Source organism: Equus asinus, chromosome 23 (genome assembly GCF_041296235.1).
Source record: "Equus asinus isolate D_3611 breed Donkey chromosome 23, EquAss-T2T_v2, whole genome shotgun sequence".
Lineage (NCBI taxonomy): Eukaryota > Metazoa > Chordata > Mammalia > Perissodactyla > Equidae > Equus > Equus asinus.
In genome coordinates this window covers 13039018-13055638 of record NC_091812.1, presented here as the reverse complement: position 1 = coordinate 13055638, position 16621 = coordinate 13039018, and the positions used below count along the sequence as shown (strand labels likewise).

At 35.6% G+C, this 16621-nt stretch overlaps 1 protein-coding gene across 28 annotated transcripts in view; it reads right to left on the bottom strand.

Moving 5' to 3' along the window:
* LOC123276100 (regulator of DNA class I crossover intermediates 1-like) overlaps positions 1 to 16621 on the bottom strand; it is a 154672-nt gene that overhangs the window by 126545 nt on the left and 11506 nt on the right. For all 28 annotated transcript variants that reach the window (XR_011497508.1, XR_011497507.1, XR_011497520.1 and 25 more), the window contains one exon: positions 8100 to 8139. Coding sequence is in view for 8 of the 28 variants with exons in the window: in XM_070495951.1 (XP_070352052.1) it covers positions 8100 to 8139 (40 nt within the window). In the remaining 20 variants the exon portion in view is untranslated. The remainder of the gene's footprint in view (positions 1 to 8099; positions 8140 to 16621) is intronic.

Genomic DNA, 16621 nt, shown 5'->3' with positions numbered 1-16621 from the left:
GATTATAAATGTGAGATATAAAAAGTGAAAAAAGTCCAAGATGGTAAAAAATTTAATGCAAGAGGAAGTATCATTTTTCCAAGAAGTTAAGGTTTTATCACATTAATATTTCAGAATATTAATTATAATAGACTTTTAAGATTCTAAAAAACATAAGAACTGTAAGAGACTTGCCAGCTATCAAGCAAAAAAGTAAATGCTGCATTTTTATGCAAACTTAACCACAGATAAAAAAGTGTTTCGTTTGAGTGATGTGCAACTCCACATTGGGGCTTCTTTAAAAAGATCACACTATGGTCAGCAATGAAATGACAGAACCTTCAGGATGTAAATATTTTTCCCCTTTGAAAAACATGACTCTGGATCTTATAATTGACAGCGTCTTGGAATTAAGATATTATTTCCTAAGGCACTGTACTCTGTGAAGGATAAGACCATAATGAGAAAGAGAATGACACAAACAATTACAACTGAGCATCAGGAGTATGTAAACTACTGGTAGATGTGGGGAGAGTTGGCAGAGGGAGGGCAGGAGGAGAGGGAAGCTTTCTTAGAAAACGACTTCTAAGATAGATGGATGAGTCAGAGTTAGCCAGAGTGTGGGAAGATAATGTTCCAGGAATGAAGAAGAACAGTACAAACACTGTGTATGAAGGGAGCAAGCCTTTACTCCAGGGGACACGGCTGAAGAGGTTGAACCCTCATAATCTATCCATCATGATAACCTCTAATCTTTCTTTTCCTAGAGAGAACAAAGGTATGTAACTAATTTACCTGACAAGGTTAGGCTCAACTTTTTTTGGGGGGGTCACTTTTGCAGACAATTTCACTATTTTATTATTTAATATCAAATAAACAATAAATTCAAAACACATTTCCAATCTTTTTAGCACATTAACAAAGTTGTTAGGACAGTTAGACCTCCACATACAATTCCTATGGGGATATCTAAGACAAGCAAATCTTTATTTAGTAAAAAAATGTACTAAAGCATGAGTATAAAAGACAGATTGTTAAAATATTTAAAATATGTTATATGTATAGTTATGACTTCCAATGGCTTTTGGTGACATATTTCATATTATAGGATATCAAGTTTATTTCTAAATATTTTTTGTGTGGTATTTTAACTTTTTATTAAGATTATGATAGTTTACAACCTTGTGAAATTTCAGTTGCACATTATTGTTAGTCATGTTGTAGGTGCACCACTTCACCCTTTGTGCACTCCCCTCACCCCCCCTTTCCCCTGGTAACCACCAATCAGTTCTCTTTGTCTATATGTTTAACTTCCACCTATCAGTGGAGTCATACAGAGTTCGTCTTTCTCTATCTGGCTTATTTCACTTCACATAATACCCTCAAGGTCCATCCATGTTGTTGTGAATGGGACGATTTTATCCGTCTTTATGGCTGAGTAGTATTCCATAGGGCACGCACGCGTGTGCGTGTGTGTGTGTGTGTGTGTGTATACATATATATACCATATCTTCTTTATCCAACCATCAGTTGATGGGCACTTAGGTTGCTTCCACATCTTGGCTATTGTAAATAATGCTGTGATGAACATAGGGGTGCATGGGACTTTTGGAATTGCTGACTTCAAGCTCTTTGGATAGATACCCAGTAGTGGGATGGCTGGGTCATAAGGTATTTCTATTTTCAATTTTTTGAAGAATCTCCGTACTGTTTTCCATAGTGGCCGCACCAGTTTGCATTCCCTCCAACAGTGTATGAGGGTTTCCTTTTTCTCCACAACCTCTCCAACATTTGTCACTTTTTGTTTTGGTTCTTTTTGCCATTCTAACAGGTGTAAGGTGATATCTTAGTGTAGTTTTGATTTGCATTTCCCTGATGATGAGTGATGATGAGCATCTTTTCATGTCTATTGGCCATCAGTATATCTTCTTTGGAGAAATGTCTGTTCATGTCCTCGGCCCATTTTTTGACTGGGTTGTTTGATTTTTTGTTGTTAGGCTCAACTTTTTTTAACAAGTCTCATTTGGTAGAGACAAGTAAAAAATAATTAGAAGATAAATAGAAAACTTCCAGAAGACAATCAAATTTTAAATTGAAAATAGACATTTAAAAGGAGCAGCCAGGGAGACAAATAAAATCTTAAGAATGTGTCAAAGGAAGCAAGGGAAGAGCTTGTTTCAAGACGAAGGGAACGGGCAGCAGTTCTCTGAAAGAAGACTGTTCACTTCATGAAGTGTTACATGAAGTTTGTATCACCAAAACAAAAAAGATGAAGGTTATGGAAAAGCAGATGATGACACATTAAAGTATATGAAAAATATCTTTGGAATTGAATAACATAAAGTTCAAATTTTTTTATTGAATTTTAGTTAACATAGAACATTATGTTAGTTTCAGGTGTACACATAGTGATTTGACATTTACACACATTACGAAATAATCACTACAATGATTCTACCAACAATCTGTCACCAAAGTCATTATAATATTATTGACTATATTCCCTACATTGTACATTACACCCCCATGGTTTATTTACTTTATAACTGAAAGTTTGTACTTCTTAGTCCCCTTCACCTATTTTGCCCAACCTACCACCAGCTTCACCACTGGCAATGACCAGCCTGTTCTCTGTGTCTATGAGTCTGTTTCTCTTTTGTTTGTTCATTTGTTTTGTTTTTTAGATTCCACATATAAGTGAAATCAGATGATATTTATCTTTCTCTGTCTGACATATTTCACTTGGAATAACACCCTCTATATCCATCCATGTTGCTACAAATGACAAGATTTCACTCTTTTTTACGGCTAATATTCCACTGAATAAATATATGCCACATCTTCTTTACCAATATATCCACCGATGGACACTTAGGCTGCTTCCACATCTCGGCTATTGCAAATAATGCTGCAATGAACATAAGGGTGCATATTTCTTTTCAAATTAGTGTTTTTGTTTTCTTCAGGTAATACCCAGAAGTGAAACTGCTGGGTCATATGTTAGTTTTTAACGTTTTTAGAAGCTTCCATACTGTTCTCCATAGTAGCTGCAACAGTATACATTCCCACCAAAAGTGCACGAGGGCTCCCTTTTCTCCACATCCTCACTAACACTTGACATTTATTGTCTTTTGATGGTTTTGATTTGCATTTCCCTTAGGATTAGTGATGTTGAGCATCTTTTTACATGTCTGTTGGGCATCTGTAAATGTCTTTGGAAAAATGTCTATTCAGTTCCTCTCATTTTTTTATTGAATTATTTTTTTGATATTGAGTTGTATGAGCTCTTTATACATTTTGGACATTAACCCTTTATCAGATATATCATTTGCAAGTATATTCTCCCATTTGGTAGATTGCCTTTTCATTTTGCTGATGGTTTCCTTTGCTGTGTACAAGCTTTTTAGTGTGACGTAGTCTCATTTGTTTATTTTTGCTTTTGTTGCCCTTGCCTGAGGAGACAGATCCAAAAAATTATTAAGACTGATGTCAAAGAGTTTACTGCCTAAGTTTTCTTCTAGGAGTTTTATGGTTTCAGGTCTTACGTTTAAGTCTTTAATCCATTTTGAGTTTATTTTTACACATACCGAAAGAAAGTAGTCCAGTTTCATTCTTTTGCCTAGAGCTGTCCAGTCTTCCGAATACCATTTATTGAAACAGCTGTCTTTTCTCCACTGAATATTCTTGCCTCCTTTGTTGTAGATTAATTGACGATATATTTGTGGGTTTATATCTGGGCTTTCTATTCTGTTACATTATCTCTGCATTTGTTTTTGTGCCAGTATCATAATGTTTTGATTATTATAGCTTTGTAGTACAGTTTGACATCTGGAAATGTGATACCTCCAGCTTTCTTCTCTCTCAAGATTGCTTGGCTATTTTGGGTCTTTTGTGGTTCTATACAAATTTTAGGATTATTTGTTCTAGTTTTGTGAAAAATACCAATGGTATTTTCATAGGGGTTGCATTGAATCTGTAGATTGCTTTGGGTAGTACGGACATTTTAACAGTATTAATTCGTGAGCACAATACATCTTTCCATTTATTTGTCTTCGGTTTCTTTCATCCATGTCTTATAGCTTTCAGAGTATAGGTCTTTCATCTCCTTGGTTAAATTTATTCCTATGTATTTTATTGTTTTTGATGCAATTGTCATGGGAGGGTTTTCTTAATTTCTCTTTCTGATAGATCGTTATTAGCGTATCGAAACCCAACAGATTTCTGTATATTAATTTTGTATCCTGAAACTTCACTGAATTCATTTATCCTAATAATTTTTGGTGGAGTTTTTAGTGTGTATGTGTGTATATATATATAAACAATATATATAAAATAAAAAGTATATATATATATATTTAGTATAAAGCATTATGTCATCAGTAAACAGTGACAGTTTTACTTATTCCTTTCCAATCAGGCTGGCTTTTATTTTTCCTACTAATTGCTGTGTTAGGACTTCCAATATAATAAAAGTAGTGAGAGTGGGCATCCTTGTCTTGTTCCTGATCTTAGAAGAAATGCTTTCAGCTTTACACCATCGAATATGATATTAGCTGTGGGTTTGTCACATACAGCCTTTACTATGTTGAGGTAGGTTCTCTCTATACCCACGTTGTTGAGAATTTTTATCATAAATGGATGTTGAATTTTGTCAAAAGCTATTTCTGCATCTATTGAGATAATCATACAATTTTTATTCTTTGCTTTGTTTATGTGGCATATCACAATGACTAATGTGTGCATACTGACCATCCTTGCATGCCTAGGAAAAATCCCACTTAATCATGGTGTATGATCCTTTTAATGTATTGTTGATTTTAGTCTGCTAATATTTTGCTGAGGATTTTTGCATCTACATTCATCAGGGATATTGGCCTATAATTTTCTCTTTTTGTAGTGTCTTTGTCTGGTTTTGGTATCAGGGTAATGTCGGCCTCATAGAATGAGTTTGGAAGCATTCCTCCCTCTTCAATTTTTTGAAATAGTTTGAGAAGGACAGGTATTAATTCTTTAAATGTTTGGCAGAATTCACCTGTGGAACCATCTGGGCCTAGACTTCTGTTTCTTGGGAGTTTTTTGACTACTGAGTCAATTTATTATTAGTAATCAGTCTGTTCAGATGTTCTATTTCTTCCTGATTCAGTCTTAGAAGACTGTATGTTTCTAGGAATTTATCTATTTCTTTTAGGTTGTATAATTTGCTGGCATCTAATTGTTCATAGTAATATCATGATATTTGCATTTCTGAGGTGTCAGACATAACTTCTCTTTCATTTCTGATTTTACTTATTTGGGGCCTCTGTTTTTTTCTAGATGAGTCTGGCTAAAGGTTTATCAATTACCTTTTCAAAGAACCAGCTCTTAGTTTCATTGATCTTTTCTATGGTATTTTTTCAGTTTCTATTTATTTCTGCTCTGATCTTTACGATTTCCTTCCTTCTACTAACTTTGGGTTTTGTTCGTTCTTCCTTTTCTAGTTCCTTTAGTTGTAAGATTAGACTGTTTATCTGAGATTTTTCTTACTTCCTTAGGTAGACATGTATCATTTACTTGCTCTTTGATTTCTTCAATGACACACTGGTTGTTGAGCAGCATGTTGTTTAGACTCCATGTTTTGTTTTTTCCAATTTTCTTCTTGTAATTGACTTCTAGTCTCATACCATGGTGGTCAGAAAAGATGTTTAATATGATTTCAATCTTCTTCAATTTACTGAGACTTGTTTTGTGGCCTAACATATGCTCTATCCTGGAAAATGTTCCGACCGACTTGAAAAGATGTGTATTCTGCTGTTTTGGGATAGAATGCTCTGCATATATCTAGTAAGTCCATCTGGTCTAATGTGTCATTTAAGACCAATATTTCCTTATTGATTTTCTGTCTGTATGATTTATAAAGTTCAATTTTGACACTAGTAAGAGCTGTACAGTGAAGTGGACTAAGGAACAAATGGGAGATGAGAGTGAAAGGGCGTAGCAGGAAAGAGAAAGGACCCAGAGACACCTTTACTTGTCTAATAGGAGAAAATTCAGTATGTGTAACTATCAATGGAAAGCGGAAGTAAATGGAATCCAGATCACAGACAGAGAGACCTTCCTTTGATCAGAGGGAATTACTTCTGTAGTTAGAGGAGGGAAAGAGAAGATGGATGAAGAAGGAAAGTGGTTTATAGAACTGGTGGTAGAAATTTGAGATAATTCTCATCTGATAGCTTCTATTTCCTCTGAACTATGATACAAGGTCATTTAAAGAGCATGAAGAGATAAAGAATAGTGTTGGGAAAGAGAGGTTTGGGGAGGTAAAGGAAGGTATGAAATTTTCAAAGAAGAGAAAAGTGACACGATTAGAGATCAACACCTTGGGAAGAGCCATGTGTCTTTCCCTTTCTGATAAATATTCAAAAGAATGATCCAGATAGAGTTAGATTACTTTTTAAAAATAGTCTTGGGACAGCCTTCATTCATAGTTTATTTATTATTGAGTGTCTATGTTATTGCTAGAGACAGTTCAATGCACAGGAGATAGAAAATGAACAAACGTGGTAAAATCCTTCTTCTCACGAAGATATATTAATGGGGGGACAGAATAAACAAATTTCTAAGAAAATACAGGATTATGAAAGAGTGACAAATTAAAGAGGGTAAAGGAGAGACAGCATTTGGAGGGCAGGGAGCTATTTAGATGTAGTGATCAGAGAAGGCCAATCTAAGAGGACATACTTTAGCTGAGACTCAAATGTTGACAAGCCAGACGTGCAAATATCTCGAGGGAGACTATTCCAGACAAAGAACAGTGACAGAAAGAAGGTCAGTGTGGCTGAAATAAAATGAATAGGACAAGTAGTAAGAAACAAGGTCAGAGAGGCAGGCAGGGTGCAGATCCTTCTGGTTCTTTTAGACTTTGGTAAAATCAGATTTCATTCTAAGAGCAATGAAAAGCAATTGAGGCTTTTAAGCTGGGGAATGATAAATTCTGATTTGTGCCTTTAAAAGATCATACTAACCACTGTGTCACAGACTACAAAGGAGTAAAAGATAAAGCAGAAAAAAAGTGATAAATTCAATTACATTAAAATTAAGAACTTTTCTTCAAAGACAGGATTGAAAAACTAAAATTAAAAGCCAAAGGACAAATATACCTGACAAATAATTCCTAAATACATAGACACAATAAGAAAAAGACAAACAACTCAAATAAAAAATGAAAAAACTACTTGGAAAAGTACCTGACAAAAGAGGAAACCTGAATGACAAGATAGTCAGTCTCATTAGTAATCAAGGAAATACAAGTTAAATTTACAATGAAGCATCAATTCACTGAGTTAACAACTATCCTGCTTTCATAATAATCACTCCCTTGCTTTTCTTTAAATTTTACTACCTTCGAACATATTTTTTCTGTTTTGGAACTTTTCGTAAATGGAATCTTACTGCTTGTATTCTTTTGTGAGTTGCTTTCTTTATCCAACTTTATGTTTTTGAGATTCATCCACACTAATTACACATAGTTGAAACATTTTCACTGCTCCATCATTACTTGGGTATGCCACTATTTGCTTAACCATTTTACTGCTAATGGACATTTGGGTGGTCCCCTTTCCTTCCTCCTCCCCTGTCCTTCTTTCTGTCTTTCTCCTCCTTCTCTCTCTTTTTTTTGTTTGCTACTTAACAACAACAATATCCAAACAAGCTTGTACATGTCTCAAAGTTCACAAGTGGAAGAGTTTCACTCAGATATGTACTGCTGAGCTGTAATGTACATACATGCTCAACTTTACTGTGTAATGATCAATGTAATTAAAAAACAAAAAAAGGTGGTAGGTTATAAGGCCATTATACTACTCTAGGCAATAAATGATGATGATTTGAATCAGGGTGCTAATAGTATAGGTAGTGAGAAGTTATCAGACTTGGGATACATCTTGGAACTAGAATGACAACAAGAATCAACAAGGTCCTTAAGTCTCTGCCTAAGCAAAGTGGTTGGTTATCAAGCTATCTACAAGGTTGAGAAGACTAAAGGAAGAGAGTCTTCCAATTTCACTTAGTTATTACCCTTGGAAAAATGCTTCAGAAGATCACTTTTTTCATAAAGCTAACACAAATAAACATATTCTCTTTACCTTTTGCTTTCTCCTTTCCTGCTTGATCAGAACCCTGGTCCTGAAAGAGGAAACAGGATAAAAAATACAATGATTAAAGAAATAGTCTCTGAAATGATTGTTGAGCCAGCCTGGTGGCAAACTGGTTAAGTTCACATGCTCCACCTTGGTGGCCCAGGGTTCCTGGGTTCAGATCCCAGGCACGGCCCTACACACTGCTCATCAAGCCATGCTGTGGCAGCATCCCACATACAAAATAGAGGAAGATTGGCACAGATGTTAGCTCAGGGACAATGTTCCTCAGGCAAAAAGAGGAAGATGGGAACCAGATATTAGCTCAGGGCCAATCTTCCTCACCAAAATAAATACAGAAATAAAATAAAATGATGTCATTTTAGTTGAATTAAAGATTTGGAATTAAAATCTGAAAGTATAGTGATAATTATGCTATTTTATGAAAAGAAACTATGAAAATGTTCTCAAATGTTATAGTATATACTGTTTCACAAAATTTTCTTAGATAGAAAATCCAAGAACTAATAAGAAAGACTCTACACCTATCATTAATAATGAAGCATAAAATACATCTGAATTATAGAATCAAGATAAGCAAAGAGAAATCAATGCATTGGCAAGGAGGTACCACTGAAACATTCTCATATGATAGCAATATTCTTGGTCAATGCTGCCATTTTAATTTTCCTTGTATTTCAATATTCTACTTCTATCAACAGGAAGTAGAGAAAGGAGCAAAATCTATATAGGATTGAAAGAAATGTTAAGTTTATTATTAGAGCAATTCAGTTACATTACTATATCAGCTATGCATACTTGAAATCTCATAACTTCTTTAAAACACAGCTAGCTTTTATGGATGTGCTTCACACCTATGATCTCTGTGTCAAACACTGCAACGAATCCCATGATAGTGCAATATTTAATGGTTATAAATTATTTGCTCTATTAATAATAGTAGAATGCCATAAAACATTCATGACAAGATAAGCAGGTATGCACAATAAATCTTTTGGATATACATGAAACTATGATCTCAAATTCAAGATTTGTACAAGAATTATAAGTAAAATGACAAAATGTATTTTAGCTACATGAGATTATATAATAACATGAAAATAATAATTGCTAATCATGAGTACCATATGTCTTGCACCTTTCTAGACACTTCAGATACTTTACATGTACAAACTCATTTAATCTTCACAGGAACTCTGTAAGGTAGGTTCTATTTTTATCCCCATTTTACTGATGAAGAAACTAAGATGCAGAGAGGTTAAGTAACTTGCCCAAGGTCACACTGCTAATAAATGGTAGAGCCAGACTGAAACCTAAGCATTCTGGTTTTGAAGTTTTCAACCAGATATTACACTGTCTTCCAAGAATGTCAACTGTGAATATACAAAGCTGTTCATTTTCCAAATGATTTTCATAAACTACATGAATGACAGTTACTGAATACCCCCAGACTTTGGTACTTACTGAACTTGTACTTTAACATACTTCCCAATAGCTATGTCTTAATTGACCATTTTGAGTTCACTGAGCAAAGAATTCGATCTGTCCAGATCCCAGGCAGCATAAGTGCACTGCTGGCATTCAAACTTTAGAAAAGAAAAAGGAAATAAATCACATTTCATTGACCCATCAAATGCTAAGGCTAGAGAGGACATTAGAGATTAGTTTATTCTCCATCATTTTAAAACTTAAGGCAAAGAAAGCAAAGTGGGGGCTGGACCGGTGGTGCAGCAGTTAAGTGTGCATATTCCGCTTTGGCGGCCTGGGTTTCGCCGGTTCGGATCCCAGGGGTGGACATGCAACCGCCTGGCAAGCCATGCCGTGGTAGGCGTCCCACGTATAAAGTAGAGGAAGATGTGCACAGATGTTAGCTCAGGGCCAGTCTTCCTCAGCAAAAAGAGGAGGATTGGCAGCAGTTAGCTCAGAGCTAATCTTCCTCAAAAAAAGAGAAAGCAAAGTGACTTTTCAAAGTTCCGAAATATAAGAAGTATGACAGAGCCAGCAGTATTAAACAATCCAGATTACAGAGACGGTAGGAAGAAAAAACAATTCTATAAGAAGTTCCCACATTATAAAGATCAATAGAATTAGGGACTAGCCAAAGCCTAAATACAGTCTTCATATATGTATAAATCAAGTGATTTTACTCCAGGCTGATTTTCCACTATCCAGGACACTCTTATGGCTCTCACCAAATTCTATGTACTCCATAATCCCTATTCCTATGTGCCTAAGAAAAAATTAATTAGGATTTCAAGACCAATTGCTAGATTAGCCTACTAATACTAGACCACAGTGAAAGTGAAAAAAGATCCTAACTTATAAGTCAAAGGCAATTTCATAAACAGAACATTTTAAATTATTATTAAGGCAACCAATGCTACTAAATAGTACTATATGTCTAAATGTTTTACCAAATATAGTCACTCTCAATTACCTGCACTAGAAAAGAAAACTGCATCAGTTAGGATTCTTAAGTTACAAGAAATTGAAAGCTCCTTTGGTTAATTTAAACAGAAAATAAATTGATTAAAAGAAAATCAGGTAACCAACAAACATGTCAACAAGGCTGAGGAAGCACGTTTGGCACCTGGCAAGAACAAGGAAGTCTAGGGAGCTGTGGCATCATAGTCAAAATCAAGCCATAATTAGTCTCCTAAGGACACCACTGCCAGCACTGGTGAACACTAAACACCACTGACTGCACCAGTTCCACTCCTGGACAGTGAACACCACCCCCTGGCACCACTGGCATTAAAATTCAATCCTGCTGCAGCTCTTGCAACTGCTTCCAACTACAATAGAAGCTCTGTAGTCCCTACTTCTTTGTGTTACTAGCTTCTAATTCAAAGTACAGGACAAGTGCATCTAAGTCTCAGCTTAGGTCGCATGCCTATTTGCTAGCTGCAAAGCATAGTGAAACAAATGTCTGGGTTTTTTCCCCAAGATTCCACATAGGGAGGTGGTCTGTGCCTATCACCAAAACTCATAAGGTAGGAAATACCCCCACACATAGATAAGGGGCTCAGATGCTTGGCTGCCAGTGAGTACAAATGTCCACTAAAGAGATGTAGATTAAAATTAAACTAGTTGACAATCCAAGTGACTTTTTACTTGGCTATGTCAGTGGAAAAAAAAAAAAAATATATATATATATATATATATATATATATATATATATATTCCTAATAGTTGCTTCTAACAGTTTTGCTTAGGCTAACTTAAAATAAAACTGTAAAGTTGTTTTTTTTCTCCCCCAAGGGTTGACCAAGATGATGATATAGGAGGATCTTGAGCTCCCCTCTTCCCACAGACACACCAAATGTACAGCTACACTTGGAGCATTCCCTCTGAAAGAGATCCAGAAACTAGACTAGCGACTCGTACACACGGGACAAATGCAAAAATACCCAGGTTGAAACAGGTAGGAAAGGCTGAGACACACTCTCATCATGAACCCCACCCCTGCCACAATGCCATACAGTCAGAAGGGAATCCCCAACTCCACCTTCTCCCTGAGGAGCAAAGGGTTTGACCTCCACATCTAGTGCTCCAAATTTTAAGACTCTCACCAAACGGACAGACTCCCAAAACACCTAGCTCTGAAAGCCAATGGGCTTGTGTCCACAAGACCCACAAGACTATGGCAAATAAATAAGCATTCTTAACAGGAATGCAGCACTCACCAGAGCTATCCCCTCAGGGTTCAACATGGAGTGAGCAGGCAAGTATGTTTTAAGTAAGCCTCATGGTAACCACAAAGTAAAAGGCTAGAGGAGATATACAAGATAAAGAGAAAGTTATCAAAGTATACCATAGAGAAAATCATCAAATCACACAGGAAGAGAACAAGAGAGGAAGAAAGGAATAGAAGAATTACAAAACAACCAGAAAACAACAAAACGGCATGGTAAGTCCATCCATGTAAATAATTACTTTAAATGTAAATGTTTTTTGGCTGAATGGATTAAAAAACATGACCCAAATATATGTTGCCTACAAGAGACTCATCTCAGCATTACGGACACAAACAGACTGAAAGTGAAGGGATGGAAAAAGATATTACATGCAAAGGGAAACCAAAAGCTAGGGTAGCATAATTCTCAGACAAAATAGACTTGAAGACAAAGACTGTAACAAGAGACAGCAAAGGCCATTACAAAATGATAAAGGAGTCAATTCATCAAAAGGATACAAGAACTGTAAATACTTATGCACCCAACATTGGAGCACCTAAATATAGAAAGCAAATATAAACAGAACTAAAAGGAGAAACAGGCAGCAATAAATAATAGCAGGGGACTTCAAAACCCCACTTTGAACAACAGATTGATCATTGTGATACTGTAATTTACAATAAGAAATACATATTTGGATGCAACCAACATAGGAGCACCAAAGTACATAAAGTAACTATTAACAAACCTAAAAGGAGAAGTGAACTACTACATAATAATAGTAGGGGACCTAAACCCCACTTAGATCAATGGATAGATCATCTAGACAGAAAGTCAACACGGAAATCATGGAATTAAATGAAAAACTAGACCAGATGGACTTAATAGAACATGTATAAAAACAGCAGAATACACATTCTCCTCAAGTGCACATGGAACATTCTCAAAGATAGACCATATGTTGGGAAAGAAGGCAAGCCTTAATAAATTTAAGAAGACTGAAATCATATCAAGCATCTTTTGTGACCATAATGCTATGAAACTAGAAACCAACTACAAGAAAAAAGCTACGAAAGTGACAGATATGTGGAGGCTAAACAACATAGTACTGCACAACCAATGGGTCATTGAAGAAATTACAGGAGAAATCAAAAGATATCTGGAGACAAATGAAAATGAAAATACATTATACCACACCAACTCATGGGATGCAGCAAAAGTGGTCCTAGGACGGAAAATCATAGCAACACAGGCTCACCTTAAAAAACAAGAAAAATCTCAAGTAAGCACTTTTAAACTGCACGTAACAGAAATAGAAAAAGAAGAACAAACAAAACCCAAAGTTAGCAGAAGGAGGGAAATAATAAAAATTAGAGCAAAAATAAATGAAATTGAAGCCACAAAAATGGTAGAAAGGATCAACGACCAAGTGCTGGTTCCTTGAGAAGATAAAATTGACAAACCCTTAGCCAGACTCACTAAGGAAAAAAGAGAGGAGGCTCAAATAAAATTAGAAATGAAAGAGGAGAAATTAACCGATACCACAGAAATACAAAGGATCATAAGAGAATACTATGAAAACTATATGCCAACAAATTGCAAAATCCAGAAGAAATGGATAAATTCTTAGGCTCATACAATCTGCCAAAGCTGAATCAAGAAGAAATAGAGAATTAAAAAGACCAATCACAAGTAAAGAGATTGAAACAGTAATCAAAAACCTCCCAAAAAATAAAAGTCCAGGACCAGATGGCTTCTCTTAAGAATTCTACCAAACATTCAAAGATTTAATACCTATCCTTCTCAAACTATTTCAAAAAATTGAAAAAGACTGCATACTTCGTAAGTCATTCTACAAGGCCAACATCAAGCTGATACCAAAGCCAGACAAGGATAACACAAAAAAAGAAAATTACGGGCCAATTTTGCTGATGAACAGAGATACAAAACTCCTCAACAAAATACTGGCAAACCGAATACAGCAAAATCTTAAAAGGACCATACACCATGATCAAGTGGGATTTATACCAGGGACACAGGGATGGTTCAGCATCCACAAATCAATCAATGTGATACACCAAATTAACAAAATGAGGAATAAAAAACGTGATCATCTCAGATGTGGAGAAAGCATTTCACAAGATCTAACATCCATTTATGATGAAAACTCTCAATAAAATGGGTATAGAAGGAAAGTATCTCAACATAATATAGGCCATATATGACAAACCCAAGCCAACATCATACTCAACGGGGAAAATCTAAAAGCCATCCCTCTGAGAACAGAAACACGACAAGGGTGCGCACCCTCACCACTCTTATTCAAAATAGTACTGGAGGTATAGCCAGAGCAATTAGGCAAGAAAAAGAAGTAAAGGGTATCCAAATAGGCAATGAAGAAGTGAAATGCTCACTGTTTGCAAACGACATGATTTTATATATATAAAACCCTAAAGAATCCATTGGAAAGCTATTAGAAATAATCAACAATAACAGAAAAATGGCAGGGTACAAAACGAACTTGCAAAAATCATTTGCATTTCTATACTCTAATTACAAACTAAGAGAAAGAGAACTCAAGAATACAATACTATTTGCAACCACAACAAAAAGAATAAAATATCTAGGAATAAATTTAACCAAGAAGGTGAAAGACCTATACAATGAAAACTATTAAGGCTTTATTGAAAGAAATTGATAAAGACATAAAGAAATGGAAAGATATTCCGTGCACATGGATTGGAAGAATAAATACAGTGAAAATGTCCATACTCCCTAAAGCAATCTGCAGATTCAATACAATCCCAATCAGAATCCCAATGACATTCTTCACAGAAATAGAACAAAGAATCCTAAAATTCATATGGGGCAACAAAAGACCCCAAACAGCTAAAGCAATCCTGAGAAAAAAGAATAAAGCTGGAGGCATCACAATCCCTGATTTCAAAATATACTACAAAGCTATAGTAATCAAAACAGGATGGTACTGGTAAAAAAACAGACCTACAGATCAATGGAACAGAATGGAAAGCCCAGAAATCAAATGACATATCAGATTCAATGCAATCCCTATCAAAATTCTAGTGGCATTTTTCACAAAAATAAAACAGACAACCCTATTATTTGTATGGAACCACAAAAGATCCCAAATAGCCAAGGCATAATTGAGAAAGAAGAAACCTGGAGGCATTCCTGATTTCAAACTATATTACAAAGTGACAGTAATCAAACAGTATGGTATTGGCATAGAAACAGCCAGACAGACCAATGGAATAGAATATCCAGAAATATATGGTCATTCAATTTATCACAAAGGAACCAAGAATACACAGTGGGGAAAGGACAGTTTCTTCAATAAATAGTGTTGGGAAAACTAGACAGTCACATGCAAAAGAATGAAACTGTAACCGTTATCTTACACTGTATACAAAAATCAACTCTAAATGGATTAAAGACTTGAATATAAGACCTGAAACCATAAAATTCCTAGAAGCAAACACAGGGGGTAAGCTCCTTGAAATTGGTTTCGGCAATGATTTTTTGGATTTGACACCAAAAGCAAAAATTAAAAAGTGGGACTACATCAAACTACAAAGCTTCTGCACAGCAAAGGAAACCATCAACAAAATGAAAAGGGAACCTATGGAATTGGAGAAAATATTTGCAAATCTTATATCTGATAAGAGTTTAATATCCACAATATGAGGAACTCATACTACTCAACAGCAAAAAACAAATAACCTAGTTAAAAAATGGGCAAAGGACGTAAACAGGCATTTTTCAAAAGAGACATGCAAATGATCAACAGGTACAGGAAAAGGTGCTCAATATCACTAATGCTCAGGGAAATGCAAATCAAAACCACAATGATTTATCACCTCATGTCCTTTAGGATGACTTGCATCAAAAAGAAAAGAGAGAACAAATATTAGGATGTGGAGAAAAGGGAACCCTTGTGCACTATTGGTGGGAATATAAATTGGTGCAGCCATTATGGAAAACAGCATGGAGGTTCTTCAAGAAATTAAAAGAACTACCATTTGATCGAGCAGTACCACTTCTGGGTATATATCCAAAGAGAAATCAACATCTCAAACAGATATCTGTACTCCCATGTTCATAGGAGCCTTATTCACAACAACCAAGGTATGAAGCAGATTAAGAGTACATCAATGGATGAATGGATCAAGAAAATTTGGTATATATATACACCATGGAATATCATTCACCCTTTTAAAAGAAAGAAATCCTGGGCCAGCCCAGCAGCATAGTGGTCAAGTTCGCATGCTGTACTGTGGCAGCCCGGGGTTCGCAGGCTCAGATCCCAGGCACAGACCTAGCACCACGTGTCAAGCCACGCTGTGGCTGCATCCCACATAAAGCAGAAGAAGATTGGCACAGATATTAACTCAGCAACAATCTTCTCAAGCAAAAAGAGAGAGATTGGCAACAGATGTTAGCTCTGGGCCAATCTTCCTCACAAAAAAAAGAAAGAAATCCTGTCATTTGTGATAACATGGATGAACCTGGAAGGCATTAGATAATTAAGTCAGACAGAGACAAATAGGACATGGTACCACTTATATGTGGAATCTAAAAAAAAGTTAAAATCGTAGAAACAGAGAACAGACAAGTGGTTGCTGGGGGGTCAGGTAAATAGGGAGAGGTTGGTAAAAGCATACAAACTTTAAGTTATAAGATGAATAAGTTCTGAGGATAACATGGTAACCATACCATTTGTTAATACAAAATAACATTGTATTGTATAACTGAAATCTGTTAAGAGAGTAGAACTTAAATGTTCTCACCAAAAAAGAGAAATATCTGAGGTGA